This window comes from Scylla paramamosain, chromosome 3 (assembly GCF_035594125.1).
Source record: "Scylla paramamosain isolate STU-SP2022 chromosome 3, ASM3559412v1, whole genome shotgun sequence".
In the NCBI taxonomy this organism is placed as follows: domain Eukaryota; kingdom Metazoa; phylum Arthropoda; class Malacostraca; order Decapoda; family Portunidae; genus Scylla; species Scylla paramamosain.
In genome coordinates this window covers 30,788,175-30,805,521 of record NC_087153.1, presented here as the reverse complement: position 1 = coordinate 30,805,521, position 17,347 = coordinate 30,788,175, and the positions used below count along the sequence as shown (strand labels likewise).

The 17,347-nt window shown below is 42.1% G+C and overlaps 2 protein-coding genes across 4 annotated transcripts in view; one reads left to right on the top strand and one right to left on the bottom strand.

Annotated features, from left to right (window-relative positions):
* LOC135093578 (solute carrier family 49 member 4 homolog) overlaps nucleotides 1–14,051 on the top strand; it is an 18,668-nt gene extending 4,617 nt beyond the window's left edge. The window contains exons 3-11 of the mRNA XM_063992956.1: nucleotides 4,608–4,765; nucleotides 4,887–5,131; nucleotides 5,478–5,590; nucleotides 6,010–6,138; nucleotides 6,578–6,707; nucleotides 7,093–7,201; nucleotides 7,694–7,880; nucleotides 10,137–10,319; nucleotides 11,027–14,051. Of these exons, the coding sequence (XP_063849026.1) occupies nucleotides 4,608–4,765; nucleotides 4,887–5,131; nucleotides 5,478–5,590; nucleotides 6,010–6,138; nucleotides 6,578–6,707; nucleotides 7,093–7,201; nucleotides 7,694–7,880; nucleotides 10,137–10,319; nucleotides 11,027–11,133 (1,361 nt within the window). The 3' untranslated portion in view covers nucleotides 11,134–14,051. The remainder of the gene's footprint in view (nucleotides 1–4,607; nucleotides 4,766–4,886; nucleotides 5,132–5,477; nucleotides 5,591–6,009; nucleotides 6,139–6,577; nucleotides 6,708–7,092; nucleotides 7,202–7,693; nucleotides 7,881–10,136; nucleotides 10,320–11,026) is intronic.
* LOC135093584 (probable WRKY transcription factor protein 1) lies at nucleotides 14,002–17,347 on the bottom strand. 3 transcript variants are annotated; one of them, XM_063992969.1, is made up of 3 exons: nucleotides 16,579–17,347; nucleotides 15,850–16,081; nucleotides 14,002–15,387 (listed from the first exon to the last, which is right to left on the bottom strand). In XM_063992969.1, exons 1-3 carry the CDS (start codon nucleotides 16,633–16,635, stop codon nucleotides 14,447–14,449), a joined length of 1,230 nt encoding a protein of 409 aa, XP_063849039.1. In that variant the 5' UTR covers nucleotides 16,636–17,347; the 3' UTR covers nucleotides 14,002–14,446. The 3 variants fall into 3 exon arrangements, with proteins under 3 accessions (XP_063849039.1, XP_063849049.1, XP_063849057.1); XM_063992979.1 differs by having other exon boundaries at nucleotides 16,784–17,346; XM_063992987.1 differs by lacking the exons at nucleotides 15,850–16,081; nucleotides 16,579–17,347 and adding an exon at nucleotides 15,754–15,843.

Genomic DNA, 17,347 nt, shown 5'->3' with positions numbered 1-17,347 from the left:
ATCAACTTCTTCCCTGTAACTGACTGTCATCGGCCTCTCTCTCATCGTTGCAATGTTGCATTTCTTGCTATCTTCTACCACTATTCATGTCAACTGCTCTTCTGATCTTGCTAACTGCATGCCTTCCCTCCTCCCGCGGCCTCGCTGCACTTTACTTTCTTCTTTCTCTCATCCCTATTCTTTCCACTTTTTTTTAATGCAAGAGTTGACCAGTATTCTCATTCATCCCTTTCCCTGGTAAACTCTGGAACTCCCTGCCTGCTTCTGTATTTCCACTTCCTATGACTTGAACTCTTTCAAGAGGAAGGTTTCAAGACACTTATCCTGTAATTTCTGACTACCACTTTCGACTCTGTTCGGGGACTGGCATCTCAGTGGACTTTTTATTATTATTATTATTATTATTATTATTATTATTATTATTATTATTATTATTATTATTATTATTATTATTATTATTACTATATTTTTGTTGCTCTTAGCCGGTGCCCCTCTTACATGAAAAAGAAAAAAATTCAAACCTTTTGTTTTCTGTAGATTACTTTTTAATTACTTATTTAGAATTATTTACATGTAAATATGAGGAATAAACAAAAAATAAATAAATCTCCCCACAAAAAAAAAAAAAACGGTTTTCGTACGTAACTCAACACGATCATACCAGACAACTAGCTCGTGACAAACTGTGCATCATTGTGTGTGTGATTTTAACTGCCTGGAGAAGATCAAAGTGAATATGTTTTCCTCTTATTTGTTTACAGTAATAAACGTATTACGCTTGTATTGCCTCCTCATTTATTTGTTTACAGTAATAATCGTATTACACTTGTATTGCCTCTTCATTTACTGAACAAGACTAATCCACGCATAACAGTCACATATATATAAGAGTATCTCCATTCATCAGCTTTTGTCCCGAGGTCCTGAGAAAGAGATGATTATATTAAGGTGCCAACCAAGACGACAGATTGTCTAAACGAGAGAGAGAGAGAGAGAGAGAGAGAGAGAGAGAGAGAGAGAGAGAGAGAGAGAGAGAGAGAGAGAGAGAGAGAGAGAGAGAGAGAGATGCCTCTCCAGGCATTTCTGTCACCACATTGGTGGCAAAGCGGCGTCGTGGAGTGACTTGTCTCACGGCGCGCCATTACTGAATATGGCAACATGATAAACATAGCAGTACATGGGAAAAAAAAAAAAAAACAGATTCCAGGAGACATGTTGGTTTATAATGAAACTGGTGATTTAAATAAATCAGGTGTGGAAGAACAGAACCAAATAGAGTAACGCTCTTCCCCACCCAACCCTTGCTCTGGCAATGCAGCAGATATACAGCTGATTCATTAAACATTCGGAGGGTAAGCCTCTGAATCGTAATCCGAACGTCGGGTACCGAACTGGCCGTGCGGATTTATTAAACATACAAGACACCCCACGGTTCGGGAAGAGTTGCCGATCGTGTTGTCAGTCTTGAGGTCGTATGGTTGGCAGGCCTGAGTGGTAATAAACAAACAAGTGCGGAAAAAAAAAAAAAAAAAAAAAAAAAATATATATATATATATATATATATATATATATATATATATATATATATATATATATATATATATATATATATATATATATATATATATATATATATATATATATATATATATATATATATATATATATATATATATATATATATATATATATATATAAAACACAACAACAACAACAACGTAAATAACTATATTTAGACGCCGTTTCTAATTCTTATTCATTGTAAAGAAGATGAATAAGAGAGAAATTGAAAAGAAAATGTAAAGTTCGAAAATAGAAATTATATATAACATTGGGTTTTTTTTATAGCAGTCACAGTTTTCATGTCACAGTCTTCATGCCCCGCAATAGATTATGTAGATGTTTTATAGGAAACCGTGTGAGCGTGCGTCTCTTTATTTCACTGGAGTTATCAATCACATTAGAACGGAATCAAGATATTGATGTGGCTGATATGCGTTAGGCCACTCTTCTTTTATAACACACACACACACACACACACACAAAAAAAAAAAAACACACACACACACACACACACACACACACACACACACACACACACACACACACACACACACACACACACACACACACACACACACACACACACGCACACACTATTACGAACGAAGCAAAGTTTACTGTGGAGGTTGTTTCATTTTAAGCGGCTCGACCCGGCCCGACCGTAATGCTATTCAAACCTATATTTCCGGAACTACGCGGCTGATCGTAACGAAATTGGCACCATATGATAACACAACTCCATCAATTTTATATGACATAGATTTCGTCTCTTCTATTGGGTGAAGTCAATTGGTAACTTGCAAAAAGAAGAGCGGTGTCAAAAATAGGATTTCTCAAAAACCACTCAACCAGTTTTAATGAAACTTAAGAGGAGCCATGTTCTTATAATTTTAATAAAATTCCTTATGTCAACTTTTAAGTAGCGCTGTGCATGCGCAAAGTCAGAATTTTAACTTTTTTAACATAAAGTTGTGCTCTTTTAAAAGGCTTAATTCTTCTGATTTTTTTGGTGGGACACTTCGTCCGCCCCTGCTTTCCATTTTCTGGTCCCCTGGGACCTGACGCCAAGCCTTTGGCTGCCCTGGCCATCACCACGTGGGAGGTTGGTCAGCCTCCTTTTGTTTCCAGACACCAGCCCCAGCCTGACCTGAGCTGGCAGGCCCAGCAATCACACCAGCATCTAGAGTCGCCATCCTGCCAGCCTCGGGCAAGGATGCACGGCTCCTGGTGACTCAACATATTTGTCATTTGTACAGTTCTATTATATTGATATATCTGTAGCTGCTTTACAATGAGTTTACCTTCATCCTGGGTACCACTTATACACAGTACTAAAAGAAGTATATATTATCTAGTAGATAAAAATGGTGGCAGCAGTGGGATGAGTCGATGCTACCAGTCCTCCATGCCCACGCGCCTTGCTCGTCCCCAGCTACTCCAGCTACCTTCGTCGCCTGCGGATTAGCTACTAAACCGTCACTGATGCATTTCTGCTAAGTCGTCACCGACGCAAACTGGTACGCTACTCCATGTCTATGGTGCTCTCTTCGGCTGCTTTCCAGGGCTCTTTCAAGTTTTTGCCATGTCTACCCTGCCAGCCTGTTCCCGTTTGACTTCAAGCCGTCACCAACGCTCTCCCTGTTTCAAGTCTGGACTTTTCAAGCTGTCATCGACGCATCTCGACTGATTTGAGCTGCGTTCCTGCCGTTTCAAGACTCAGTAACTTTTCAGCAGCCAGTCTTCATGTCAATACTACATCTCAACTGATTTTTAAGTTGTTCTCCTGTCACTTCAAGACTCAAGAACTTCTCAGACATCAGTCTTCTGCAAGTTTAAGTGTTTTCCGTCCGTGTGGTCTTTCCTGCTCATGCATGGCTTCCAGTGCATAATCTGCCACGATCCACCACACTTGAAGATTTTATTGCCAACATGTGCGTTATTTGTGCAGCGTTGTGATTTTTGCCGTGTATTGTTGTTATTTTGCAATTTATTTGGCACTGAAACGCCTTGTTCTCTTGTTTAGGCCTCTAGTGTTGTCCTAGTGTTTTCTTGAGCCGTGATTCGCTGTGCTGACGTCACAGCTAGTGTGAGTTTTGTGATTGGCCACTGTGCTCTCTCTTCTCACGTCAATGCTATGTGAGTTTTGTGATTTGCCAGTGCGAACCCACTTTTCTGACATCATTGTTTTGTGAGCCTTGTGATTGGTTATACATCACGTGTCTTACACAGATAAGCACGTCTTTATTATGTAAATCATGTGATGTGCCTGCATCACCCCATATGCTTTGTTCGCTACAAGGACGCCGCGAGAAGGATGGCCAAGCAATGTGGCAGGACGCTTCGCCCGTTCCTGTATTCCATTCTCCGGTCCATTGGGACCTGGCCGCCCTGACCATCGCCACATGGGAGTAAGGTCAATCTCCCTTTGTCTCCGGACGCCAGCCCCGGCTTGACCTGAGCCAGCAGGCCCAGCAGTCACTCTAGCTTCGAAAGTCGCCGTCCTGCCAGCCTCGGGCAAGGATGCTCAGCTCCTGGCGACTTCACTTATTTATCCTTTCTACTGTTCTATTTTATTAATATATTTGTAGCTGCTTTACAGCAAGTTTACCTTCATCCTGGGCACTACCTATACATAGTACTAAAAGAAGAAGAATCATATATTATCTAGTACAGTTTATCCTTTGAATTAGAGTAATAAAAAAAAATATTGAATACATTTGTACAGTTGCGATACTTTTCCACCGTGAATTGGAGAATAAAACTTTTCCAAATAGATTAGTCGATGCTTTTGGGGGGTGTCTGGCTCCCAACACTTTCTCTTCTGAAGTTCCAATAATGTCTTCAATTTACGGCGCTCTCTCCCAAATGTTTTGGACTCGAGTGTGTTTGATAAATCGTCTTTTCGGGATTCGCATTACTGGCCAGTAACCCGAATGTTTGATGAATCAGCTGCTAGAAGAGGATAGTCTATGTATACACTTTTTTTTCTTGTTATTTTCGATAACCATCTGTTCAGTAGCCTACTCTTATTTATTTTCCATCAGATCTCAACAATGAAAAGAAGGCTCTGTGTGGGTCGTATCATAAGAGCTATGATAGCATCAAAGACGCGGAGAGCGACGGCAAGCTTTCACAGCAAGTCACGACCTACCGCTCAAGATTTTGGATACTTATCGTTTTCTCTCTCATGAACTTCATTCTTGTAAGCCACTGTGACTTCCGTTTTGTGTGCCTCTCTTAAACCTCATGTTGACATCCATGATAACAAAGGAAGTAGGTTGCTCATAGAACTCAGTGAAAACATTATGCCTATTATTTTCCAGAACATAGAGTGGATCATGTTTGGTCCCATCAGCGAGAGTATGCAGGCTGCCTTCTCTGGCTGGGACGCGACCACCGTGACTCTAACGATCAACTTCGCGTTGATCGCATATATCGTGACCTTCATCCCTGTATGCTGGGCTGTGCAGCGTTACGGGCTGCGGGCGTGCTTGTTGACCACCTTTGGCCTGGCGACTGCCGGCACTGCTCTCCGCTGCATCACCAGCACCACGCCAGCCTTCACCATGTGGGTCATTGGCTGTTTTACCTCTTTTCATTTGTGTTTTGATCTACTTTTTTATTCCTGTTTAGTAGATTGTTACACTAATCGTTATTTTGGAAAGGATACTCTTAAATAACATTTGGACCGATTTATTATTTATAGTCATGAAGGAGGACTGGACCAAGACAGCGGCACGAAGTGACTGTCATTGGACAGCTCCTCCCTTTCACACTGTGTGCTAGTAAAGGAGACGATGTAGGAAAAGGACGAAATTTCATTACATTATTCTCCTAGTCATGCATAACTAACTGTAGTTGTTTTCACCATACTGCATCGTGACATCTTAGTTAACTCTCTGCTCCGCCCACAGCCTGTCTTACCTGTGTGGGATAGCAATAGGCGTAGCCAGCCCTGTGATGCTCGCCGGCCCGCCTATGATAGCCAATGAGTGGTTTCCTGTGCAGGAGCGAACCACCGCAACGGGTTAGTTTTCAGGTTTTTTTTTTTTTCTTTCTACATGATATTGTGACATGTTAGCATTGTACATTATCTTCTTTTAACTCTGATACGATAGGATTGTATATTTTTTTATTTGTTAATTTACATGTTTATTTATTTACATGATAGCATTGCACAGTATCTTTCTTTTCTGACATGATACCATTGTATACAGTATCTCCACTTATCTCTGGCATAAAAACCATGCAACAATTTTTTTTTTTCTAGTCAGTACAATACTGCAGACACCAAGAACAATAATGCATTTAGCTTTCAACACTACGATATTCAATAACAACCTTCTTGTATATACCACAGGAGAGTGAATGCAAAGATGAAGAAACACAAAGAAAAGGAGACTAAGTATGTACCTGTTCATCTCTTGCCCTGTCTCTCTTTGCCAGCCATCATGGTGGGGAGTCACCAGCTAGGGGGAATCGCCAGCTACTTGGAGCCTTTAATTGTACGACAGCCTGATCCCAGTGTCACGAACGCAGCAATCCAGCATGACGTGATGCGCCTCACCTATATCGGTATACCATTCTTTGTTCATCATCTCCTCCTGATGCTCCTTACTGTTATTATTACTTTCCTCCCTATATTTATTATTTTTTTCCTTCCTACAGTTATTATTCCTTGCCTCCCTACACTTAGTACTGTTTTTTTCCTTGTGGTCACTATTACTCTCCTCCCTATAGTTACTGTTGCTTTCCTTCCTGCAATTACAATTGCGTTCCTCCCTACATACACTATTTTTTTTTTTTCCCTCTACAGTCACTATTCCTTTCGCTCCTACATTTATCATAGCGTCACTAGGATTGCTTTCTAACCTTTTATTCCGCAGGTTTGAGTTTATATGCAAAGTGATAGATGGGTGCACACACTGATGAGACCCAGCACGAAAAATGTAGTTTACTTTTAACGAAAACCAAGAAGCCACGACTTATTAAGTGGCCTATTCCGTTTTGCTAGGTGCTGGCTTGGCGGCGGCGTTGCTATTGGCGGCGCTTGTGTACTTCCCTTCCAAGCCTCCAAGTTCACCCTCAATCACCTCCTCACAAGAAAGATTCACAATCCTCCCGGCCCTGAAGGTGCTGGTCAAGTAAGTGATTGGCTGGTTTTCTTCATTAATCTGAATTACAAATGTATGCCTCCTGACTACATATTTAAGTAAGAGAGAAAGAGAAAGAGAGAGAAAAGATAAGTCTTTCAGTATCATCTATATGTGGAGCTGGTCACATCTCACACCTGTGTTTAATGAGCTTCCTCTGCACCATACTACCTGTTGTCTGAACCAGCGATGTAACCCAGGCCAAACAATTGTATCATTTACTTGTGATTTTTTTTTTCATTGATTTTGTTAATATTTTTCATTAATAGAAAAAAAAAACATAATGAACTACTTTAAGTGTAGAATATTTTGAAGCTTAATGAGAGAACAGTTACTGAAAACACAAATGTGTTGATATTGGTCTGTCTCCTTTAAGAAACAAGAAGTTTCTGTTGTTAATGGTGACCTACGGAATATTCGCGGGTCCACCAGTCGTATGGATCACCGTGATCGACTTTTCCCTGTTGCCGCTGGGCTTCCACCAGGTGGGTTCCTCACGCCCCCTTCGTCTCCTCCTGTGTGCATATGTAATCCTTTGATTGCTAGTGACACCATGGCACTTATTTCATTACACGAGTAGTCATTCTACATCATTTTACTTCACAAAGTAAAACTTAGACACCAAAAGATTCTGATGTCTCGATTACCTCTTTTGCCATCAATGGTGTCTTTCAAAAAATACTCTAAACTTGTACTTGCCAGACCTTTGTTATACTTTTGATTAGATGCCATAGCAGTCAATCTTGAACATCCTACATATTCAAGAATCGAATTGATACAAATTTAATGCTCAGTCATACATTTTACTAGATATTAAAAGTTAAACTGAAACCACTACTTATAGCTACTCTATAATAATAATGCCTGTCTGCCAGTATCTTATTGAAAAGCAAATCACTGGACTGAAATGACCACAGTCAATTAAATTTTTGAAGATGTCTTAATGTGCCCTCCTTTCCTTCTTGCCTCTCACCCAGGAAAAGGCCATGTGGGTGGGGCTAAGTGGTGTGATGGTCTCCAGCTTGTTGCCTGTGGTGGTGGGCCGCTTGAATGACCTGCTGCGGGGCCACACCAAGACCTTGCTGCTCACCCTCATGGTGATCACCACTGCGTTCTTCTACTGGTTCCTCCTGCTGTCCTACGGCATCTTGCCCGTCACCGACTGTGAGTGCCTCAGTGACAAGTGATAGTGATGGTGATGATGACCATATTAATGACAAGATTAATGATGATGATGATGATGATGACGATGATGATGATGATAACGATGATGATAATGATAAATGATAATTATGATAATGTGGTTGATTCTCATGATGACGATGATCATAATAATAATAATAATAATAATAATAATAATAATAATAATAATAATAATAATAATAATAATGACAATAATAATAATAATAATAATAATAATAATAATAATGGTAATAATAATAATAATAATAATAATAATAATAATAATAATAGTGGTAGTAGTAGTAGCAGTAGTAGTAGTAGTAACATCAGCAGTACTAATAGTAGAAGCAGCAGCAGTAACAGCAACACTTATTATTAAGAACACTCAGAGATGCCCCGTCAGTGGGATAGTCTTCTCAAGAGGCTCTCGGGAATGTTTAATGTCTCCATAATGTTTCCATATCATCAAAGATTCTCAGAGTTCGTCTCAGCCTTCTGCTTAGACTTGTACTTATCTCTTAAGTGGTCTTAAAGTTGTGCAGACGAACTTATATGTCCCAGTATGGAACGGTGAAAGAGCAAAACAATAAAATCACATATTTTACAATTTTGAGTTAATAGTGCAATCTTTTTACATTTTTTGAATTAAATATGTCTTAAATTTAAGACCTAGACTAAGCACAACTTAGGAAGTTAAGCACAACTCTAAGCTCAGGAGTTGGTCTGAGTTAAACCTATATAGTAAAGAATCTTTGTTAATGCGGCCTCTGGTGTTGCCTGAGGTTTATTGTGTGTGATGCAGAGTCAGACCCTAGGCACCCTAATCGTGGTGGGCGTGAACGTGAGCACCCGTGGTATGAAGGGACAGATGGTGTGAAAATTGTTGATTCTAAGTCTGGAACACTGACATACTTCAGCCCAATCAGTCGCTAAGTAAAGGTTGTTGCCTTCACAGCCAAAGGGGGACAAATATCCTGCTATTTTTGGTCACGAATATTTGTTCCCCCCGTGGCTGATTTATTTATTTATTTATTTATTTTATTTATCTATTTATTTATTTATTTATTTTTTATGTAGGAGGGACACCGGCCAAGGGCAAGAAAAATCTAAAAAAAAAAAAAAAAAAATCCCACTGAGATGCCGGTCCCCGAATAGGGTCCGAAGCAGTAGTCAAAATTGAAGGATAAGTGTCTTGAAATCTCCCTCTTGAAGGAGTTCAAGTCCTAGGAAGGTGGAAGTATAGAAGCAGGTAAGGAGTTCAGAGTTTACCAGAGAAAGAGATGAATGATTGAGAATACTGGTTAACTCTTGCATTAGAGAGGTGGACAGAATAAAGGTGAGAGAAAGGAGAAAGCCTTGTGCAGCGAGGCCTCGGGAGGAGGGGAGGCATGCAGTTAACAAGATCAGAAGAGCAGTTAGCATGAAAATAGCGGTAGAAGATAGCTAGAGATGCAACATTGCGGCGATGATAAAGGGGCTGAGGATAGTTAGTTAGAGAAAAGGAGATGATGAGACGAAAAGCTTTTGATTCCATCCTGTCTAAAAGAGCGGTATGAGTGGAACCTTCCCCCCCCCTCCACATGTGAAGCATACTACATACATGGACGGATAAGGCCCTTGTAAAGAGTTAGCAGCTTGTGAGATGAGAAAAACTGGCAGAGACGTCTCAGAACAACTAATTTCATAGAAGCTGTTTTAGCTAGAGATGAGATGTGAAGTTTCCAGCTCAGATTATAAGAAAAGGACAGGTCGAGGATGTTCAGTGTAGAAGAGGGAGACAGTTGAGTGTCATTGAAGAAGATGGTATGGTTGTCTGGAAGGTTGTGTTGAGTTGATAGATGGAGGAATTGAGTTTCTGAGGCACTGAACAATACCATGTTTGCTCTGCCCCAATCAGAAATTTTAGAGAGATCAGAAATCAGTCGTTCTGTGGCTTCCCTGCGTGAACTGTTTGCTTCCTGAAGGGATGGACATCTGTGAAAAGACTCGGAAAAGTGCAGGGTGGTATCATCAGCGTAGGTATCATCAGCGTGGTAGTAGTAGTAGTAGTAGTAGTACTAGTAGTAGTAGTAGTAGTAGTAGTAGTAGTAATAGTAATAGCAGCAGCAGCAGCATCAGTAATAGTAGTAGCAGTGGTATTTATCATAGTAGCGAAGGACATGTACCTGTAGATTAAGATATGTACTTACAAAGGTCATATTAACTTATACTCTGTTCACACATGACACACTCCTGTAGGGCAAGTGTACGTGTCGGTGGTGGGCGGTGTGTCGTTCAGTTACTGCACGCTGCCGCTCTTCATGGAGATCGCCATCGACCTGGTGTACCCCTCGCCCGAGTTGCTGGTGACTGCTGTGATGATCGCCGCAGACATCGTGACGGGGATGGTCTTCCTGCTCCTCTTCAATATTCCTGACTCATGTAAGCTCTCTTCTCTCTCTCTCTCTCTCTCTCTCTCTCTCTCTCTCTCTCTCTCTCTCTCTCTCTCTCTCTCTCTCTCTCTCTCGCTCTCTGAAAGCGTCACCTGTTATTGTATCATAATGTCCGTAAATCTAATGGTCGTAGTAGTGGTGAAATATAAGAACATGGAAATATAAGGGAAGCTAGAGCAAGAAGCTATACGTGGCAATGAACATGCACACCTATTTCCACCATCTTCCCTACCTTTTTTTTCTAAAGTTCCATATTCACTCTTCACTAACAACGAGATCAGTTCATCTATTCCATGCATCTGCCACTCTATTTGAGAACTTATTTTTTCCTACCAACCTTTAAAGTCAACCTTTATCGAATTTGAATTTGTTATTGTACTTTTTTGTCCTTTCCTGATTATCCCTCTTGTTTTAATCCCCATGGCACTTGAATACCTAAAGCAGTAGGGGAGTTATAGTAGTAATGGTCACGGTGAGTGGTGAAGATGTGGCGGTGGTGGTGTAGACGCATCAGTGGTTGCGATGTGAGGTGGAGGTAGTGCTGTGGTGGTGATGGTCGAGTTGCTTGTGATAAACGTTATCTTCAAGAGGAAGAAATTAGTTCTACGCTTTTGTATTCTATTCTGCTTATCATAATGACTTACTGTACAGTTTCTTTCGCATGTGCGTTTTATTTTGACGCTATTTCCCCCGCAGTGTACCTATGGACGACGTACACACTGACGCTGTGCAGCTCGCTCACTGCCGTGCCGCTGGTGGCCGTCTCCTTCCCTTCCACCAGGATGACCATTGACACTGAGTAACGCCCTAATCCCCTTCCTTGTCTGAGAGAGAGAGAGAGAGAGAGAGAGAGAGAGAGAGAGAGAGAGAGAGAGAGAGAGAGATCTTGCTATGTATTTAATAAAAAGGGCAACCTTGATATCACGCACGCAGATATGATTGCCTGTGTTCAAGGTAATGACTATACAAGGGAAGACAAGTAACAGCATATCTTGAGGTTCTCACCAGGGTGTTTGTATAGCTATCCTGCACTAACTACTAGTGGAAGAGGCAGGATAACGAAGTTATGATCATTTGATGGCTATGATTATGATGATAATGATCTGTTATTATTACTATTATTAAGTGTATTACTATTATTATCGTTATCATTATTATTATTATTAGTAGTAGTAGTAGTAGTAGTAGTAGTAGTAGAAGTAGTCGTAGTAGTAGTAGCAGTAGTAGTAGTAATAGTAGTAGTAGTACTAGCAGTAGTAGTAGTAGTAGTAGTAGCAGTAGCAGTAGTAGAAGTAACAGTAGTAGTAGTACTAATAGTGTTATTGTTGTTGTCGTTTTTCAATAACGCATATTCTTGGTCAGATAATAATTCTGAATTATTTACGCACTCAAAGATAAGATAACTCAGCTATCGACAAAAAATCTGTCTATCGAGATGCCTTGGTACTCCTCTCTTTAAATAGTTCAGGGCACTGAAAAGTGAAAACCATAATCAGACATAATTCACTTGACCTAGAATGCAAATAGGTCATGTACTGTTTGAAATTTTCACACTGGCCACATGGTGGTTGTACTCGAGGCAACCTCCACTCTTGCTGCGAGGGTCAGTCATAGATATTAGGTAAGAATGTTTTTTACGTATCGCCACGTAGATAATATGTTATCTCTATGGTGATGTTTGCAGTTTGTTTTGCTTAATGTTGTTGTTGTCCCTGTCAAGGTGCTTTTTTTTCCCCAAATATGCAACGTGGCATTCTGTTGTTCTGAAACAACAGAATGAATAAATAATAAATCCATCACACACACACAAAAAAAAAGAACATATGGCTCGCCGAAGGTTTGGGTGCAAAAAAAAAAAAAAAAAAAAAAGCTGTTAGTCACATTGCGAGTGGTTGCTGCTGCCCCAAGCGGAGCATGAACACAGCTCATGAGAAGGCTGTGAAACCTTGACATTGGAACCTGAGCAGGAAGCACAGGCATGGGTACAGTGAAATGGCAGCTGTAAAGCGAACACGATTCAGGGATTCTGGCGTCCGGGTGTATTATCCAGAATACTTTTAAAAATCTGGCCTTGTGCTGATATTGGGTGAAGGAAAGAAGAGTCATGGCACAGTATTGTTGAAGATAAGGAGAAGATAACTGTGGAGTACGTTAGCATGATATGTGTATAAAGTTTTAAATATACATTATATCTTGGCTATTAGTAGAGATTAATCATACCGGCCCCGTATAAGAAATATTTTTAAGCAATACAATGATGATAAGTTGGATTCTTATAGTTTTTTTTTTTCATTGATGATGTAAAACCCTTCTTACACTATCACTGGAAAACACCAGTAAAATCAAGATTATTTTCACTAAGGCATGTCAAAAGTGGTCAAGATAAGGCGCTGAAACTTTTTTTTTTTTTTCGAGTGGAGGGAGGGGGTTCTTATTTTGTTAACGCGCATCTCTACAGCCCACTGGTCAGCCTGGCCCCTGGACAGTATAACGATGATCTGGCCAGGAGCACCTAGCCAGATCTGGTGTCCATCGCATATGAAAATTGCGATTTCAGTCTTGGAAACATCTGGTATGTAACTTTTGACAGCGCAACTTTTTTATTTTATGAGATTTCTTCGTCAGATCCACCGTTTTGCCGTATTTTGCGTATTTCGACCTATCGAGCGCGCAAGGTGCGAGGATTATATGCCATAACTCACTTCATATACGGGATAGCCAGTTTTGGTTGACACCATCAGACTCAGTAGTGACTGTAGAATCAAGATATATGGTAAAAATTTAACAAAACAAAATAGAAAATTGTATTACGACGAGTTGTACTGTGAAGATGTTAAAAAATGTTTATAACATGTTTTACTTATGCTCGCTATTTTCAACAGTTAATCATTGAATGCTGAAGTATGTTATTACATTAAGTAGAAAAAAACTCTCGTGAACACGACAGTATGATCAGAATACAGATAAAGCTCCACATATTGAAAACACGGAGTCATTTATAGCAACATGTCACTCGTCGCAACCATCACGGCGGCGCGACACTTGGCATGGCGTGTGCAGGCGGTCTCCATATGACTGGGTCTGAGATGCGTCTAAAAATTAGAATCCCCCAGCCGCTGGGGGAAGGTCCTTTAAATTGCTCCTCAGCTTAGAGCACCTATTACCTGGTTAAAAACCTTATTTCCAAACGTTTCATCATCTCTGATGTAACACTTGCCAGCTTCTTTATATAAATTGATGAACACATTCCTTTCTGACTCTACTAGTATGTATCAGACACGTGTCGCCCGTCCATGACTTTCACCTTGCCGCGACACATGAAGATGGGCGTCATTACGCAAAAAATGGTGTCACTGACCCTTTGTAGTACAAGGTATGTATACTATACCCATTGTCTTTAGATTTACATGATACAGGTAATCGGTCATCATGAGTCGGTGGCATTGCCCAGCAGATGATAACGGTTTTCTTTCCCTTGGATATAGATAGTCAGTAAACTGTAGTGATCGAATAATCATTTTTCAGAAATTATCCGTATTTTTCCTTCTTGTTTTCTGATTAGAATTTGTACTTGATCTTTTCATTGATTTATAATATTGCCAAATAATTTCGTTGATTTGTACGTATCCACTAAAATTTATGTTGTGTTGAGAGGACATAGAAGAATAACGTCCCGTCCGTGAACTCTTTATACAAATAATAAACATGAATACTAAATTATCACATGTATTATGAATAACCTCTACGCAGTGACCAGGTGTTGATGTTGTGGCACATATCACGCACGTAACAGTGCACATCACTTCTAAAAATTACCAACAGGTGACACTCACCAGTAATTCGAGAAGGTGGATTGGAACACTCAGTCACACTTACCTTGGCCGTCACATCGTCCACGATCACTAAAAGATGTTTCAAACATCAATAGTTGTTAAGCCTCTTACTCACCATCCTGTGCTTGCCGCTCTCACGATAATTAACTGAACCACGGTAGCATTGCTTAAAATATCTTGTTTTCTGATGACACCAACATTTCACTTTATTTTGTGTGGTTTTCTTTTTCTCGTTACTCTCCGCCACTCCAGATGTGAGTAAGGGAATGCATAACAGTTGGCTTCACTTAGTAGGAGGATGGAGGAGGGAGAGTGTGGGCCGCACCCGCACCGCCAACACGTAGGGGTGGAAGCGAGGCGCCGGGGTGGTCGGTGATTCTTCGCGACACGGCGACACAGGGCCTCCTGAAGATGATGTGACTGGTGGCAGCGCTGGAGACTGCGGCACGGGGGAGGAGGAGGACGATGATGAGAAGGAAGATGCAATAGTTGTGGTGGAAGTGGTGGGAGTGGTTACGGCGGTGTGTGGCAGACCCAGGGAGTGGGCGGTTGGAAGCGGAGAGGACCGGCGGAGGCTTGAAGAGGAGTAAGTCAGCGGCAAAGGGGACAGCGTTGTGGTGGAGGAAGAGGACGATGTGGAGCGAGGGGAATGTGGTGACGGAGGGGAGGATGAGAGGGAGAGGTAGCGGTATCGTAGCGACGAGTCTTGGCTGACGCAGTTATCTTGAGGGGACATCGGAGAGCCCCGGGAAATGCTCAAACTGAGGCCGCCACTGCTGCGTGTGTCATCGTTGTTGTTACTGTTGTGATTGTTGTTATTGTGGTTGCGGTTGTTGTTGTTGTTGTTGTTGTTGTTGTGATGGTTAGAGGCATTGGTGACAGTGAGATCCGCTGAGCCATTCACTTCGTCCTGTCGCTGCTGCCACTCCAGCACAGAGTTGAGGAGTTTGATATATCTGATGGTCAGTCTCAGAATCTCATTTTTGGAGAGCTTCTTGTCTGGCGGGTGTGTGGGCACCAACCGTCTCAACTCAGCGAAAGCACCACTCACATTCTGTTGTCTCCACCTCTCACGGGTGTTAGTGAAAACTTTCCTGATGCTTCGCTGCGGCAGCCCGTCCCCTGGGCCGTCCTCTGTCTCTTCCACCCCAGTCTCCGCCCGTACCTCGCCCACGCCCGCCTCTGTCACGTGGCCGCCTTCACCATCGCCGTCACGCCCACATCCTGTGAGGAACAGTGTTTAGTTTAGTCAGCGTCACAATTTCACTCGTCTATTTTGAGAGTTTACATTCTTATAAACGTGTGCCATGTGTTTCCTTTACACTCGTCCAGAACACCCGGACATTCCACCCAGGCCGCCTCGCCAGTCCCAGTGGTCCATATGTATAGCGTGAGGTGTTATGTCATCAGGGGAACGTTTGCTTTGCCTTTATATATTGGGCAGTGAAAGAATGGTCTGATGACTACCATCTGTTTGTGCAATTAGATAAAAAGAAGTTATAATATTGGTAACTATGATTGTATTCACATTATGGGCAACAAAGTGTGTGGTATGCAAGACACCTCGATTAACATTACTGCAGCCCACACCTGTGATGAGCGTTTGCCTGATCACACCACCACCACCACCGTCACCACCGTTATTACTGTCACTCATCAGCTGGGTACTGGGTGTGTGTCACTCACCGTGCGAGCGGCGCCAGGGGTGGTAGCGTCGGTGGAGAGGTTGGCCCGGGGAGAGAACAGAATGAGGGTCGTCTCCGTGGTCATCGTCGGTCGTGGAATCGCGGGTGTCGTCTGAGAGGTCGTCACCCAAGTCTAGGTCGCTGCTGTCACCTCCGCTGCAGCCGCCCACGCACCTTCCCACGCAGCCGCCCACACATCCACCCACCCCGGGGGGCGAGTTCTCGTCTTCCACCTGCAGCAAAGAGTGAACATAAGAGTAATGCTGTTGCTTCTGCTAATCTTGTTGTTGTTGTTGTTGTTGTTGTTGTTGTTGTTGTTGTTGTTGTTGTTGTTGTTGCTGCTGCTGCTGCTGCTGCTACTGCTGCTGCTGCTGCTGCTGCTGCTGCTGCTGCTGCTGATGCTACTGTTCTAATGTTGCTACCGCAGATATTATTTGTGTTATTGAAGAAGAGGGAGAGGAAGAAGAAGAAGAAGAAGAAAAGAAGAAAGAAAAAAGAAAAAGAGAAGAAAAGAAGAAAAAGAAGAAGAAAAAAAAAAGAAAAAGAAAAAGAGCATAAGGAAGAACAAAAAGAACTAAAAGAAGAAGAAAAAAAAAGGAGGAGGAGGAGAAAAGAAAAAAAGAAACAAAAAAGAAAGAAAAAAAAGAACATAAGAGCAAGAACAGAGAAATCATACCACCGCCAGCCCCATGTATTGCGAAGAGCATAAAGTTCTGCACACAGTACTTGCCATAATGCGGATTGAGGACATGCTCGCGTTGAGTGCCGGAACACCATTCAGCTTCATAGTGCTTATTATGCACTCCCCACAACCAGTGTTCCTGCCTGCACATTACCAACTCAAGTATCACACAGATGGATATTCACTATATGCTTTCACGAGGCCCCGATAAGCAAGGTAATGGCTGCCCCGAGTGGCAAGAGGACATATTTACCTTGTCCATCATCTGGCCGGCTGAGGGGATGAATAATACACAACACTTAAGCTTCCTTGTAAAAGCCTTGACCTGTTTCCAGTTCTTTGTGACCCTGAGCCTCCCCACCGCTTCACTGGTCCTTAAGGCGTCGCCTCGCCGTCACCTTCACCTGACTCCGAGGGAAACAATCGTGCCACTTGCCAGTTTCCCCTCTCGGCCATCACGGCACCATGGAAAATCCAGGACGGAATGGGCGGGGCCTCGGGGTTCAATAGCCAATCCCGGGACGCTCTGTTATCGCCCATCTCAGCCCCAGCCAATAGGAAGCCGTGTAGGTGACGGTGTGTATGGGGACTGGCTGCTGCTGACAAATATGAGGGGAGTGTATTGATTTTAAATGACATATTTGATCCTCGCGGCAAAATAAAACAGTTTCCCATGGGTATTAAGGAATCAATTTGCTGGCTATTACTTCCCGCAGTTATGATAGCGGCGGCGCGGCTCCCGACACACGCGTGACACAAGGACGGACGGAATTAAATCACACTTTAGGCTTGATGAACTGATTATGGTGGTGGTGGT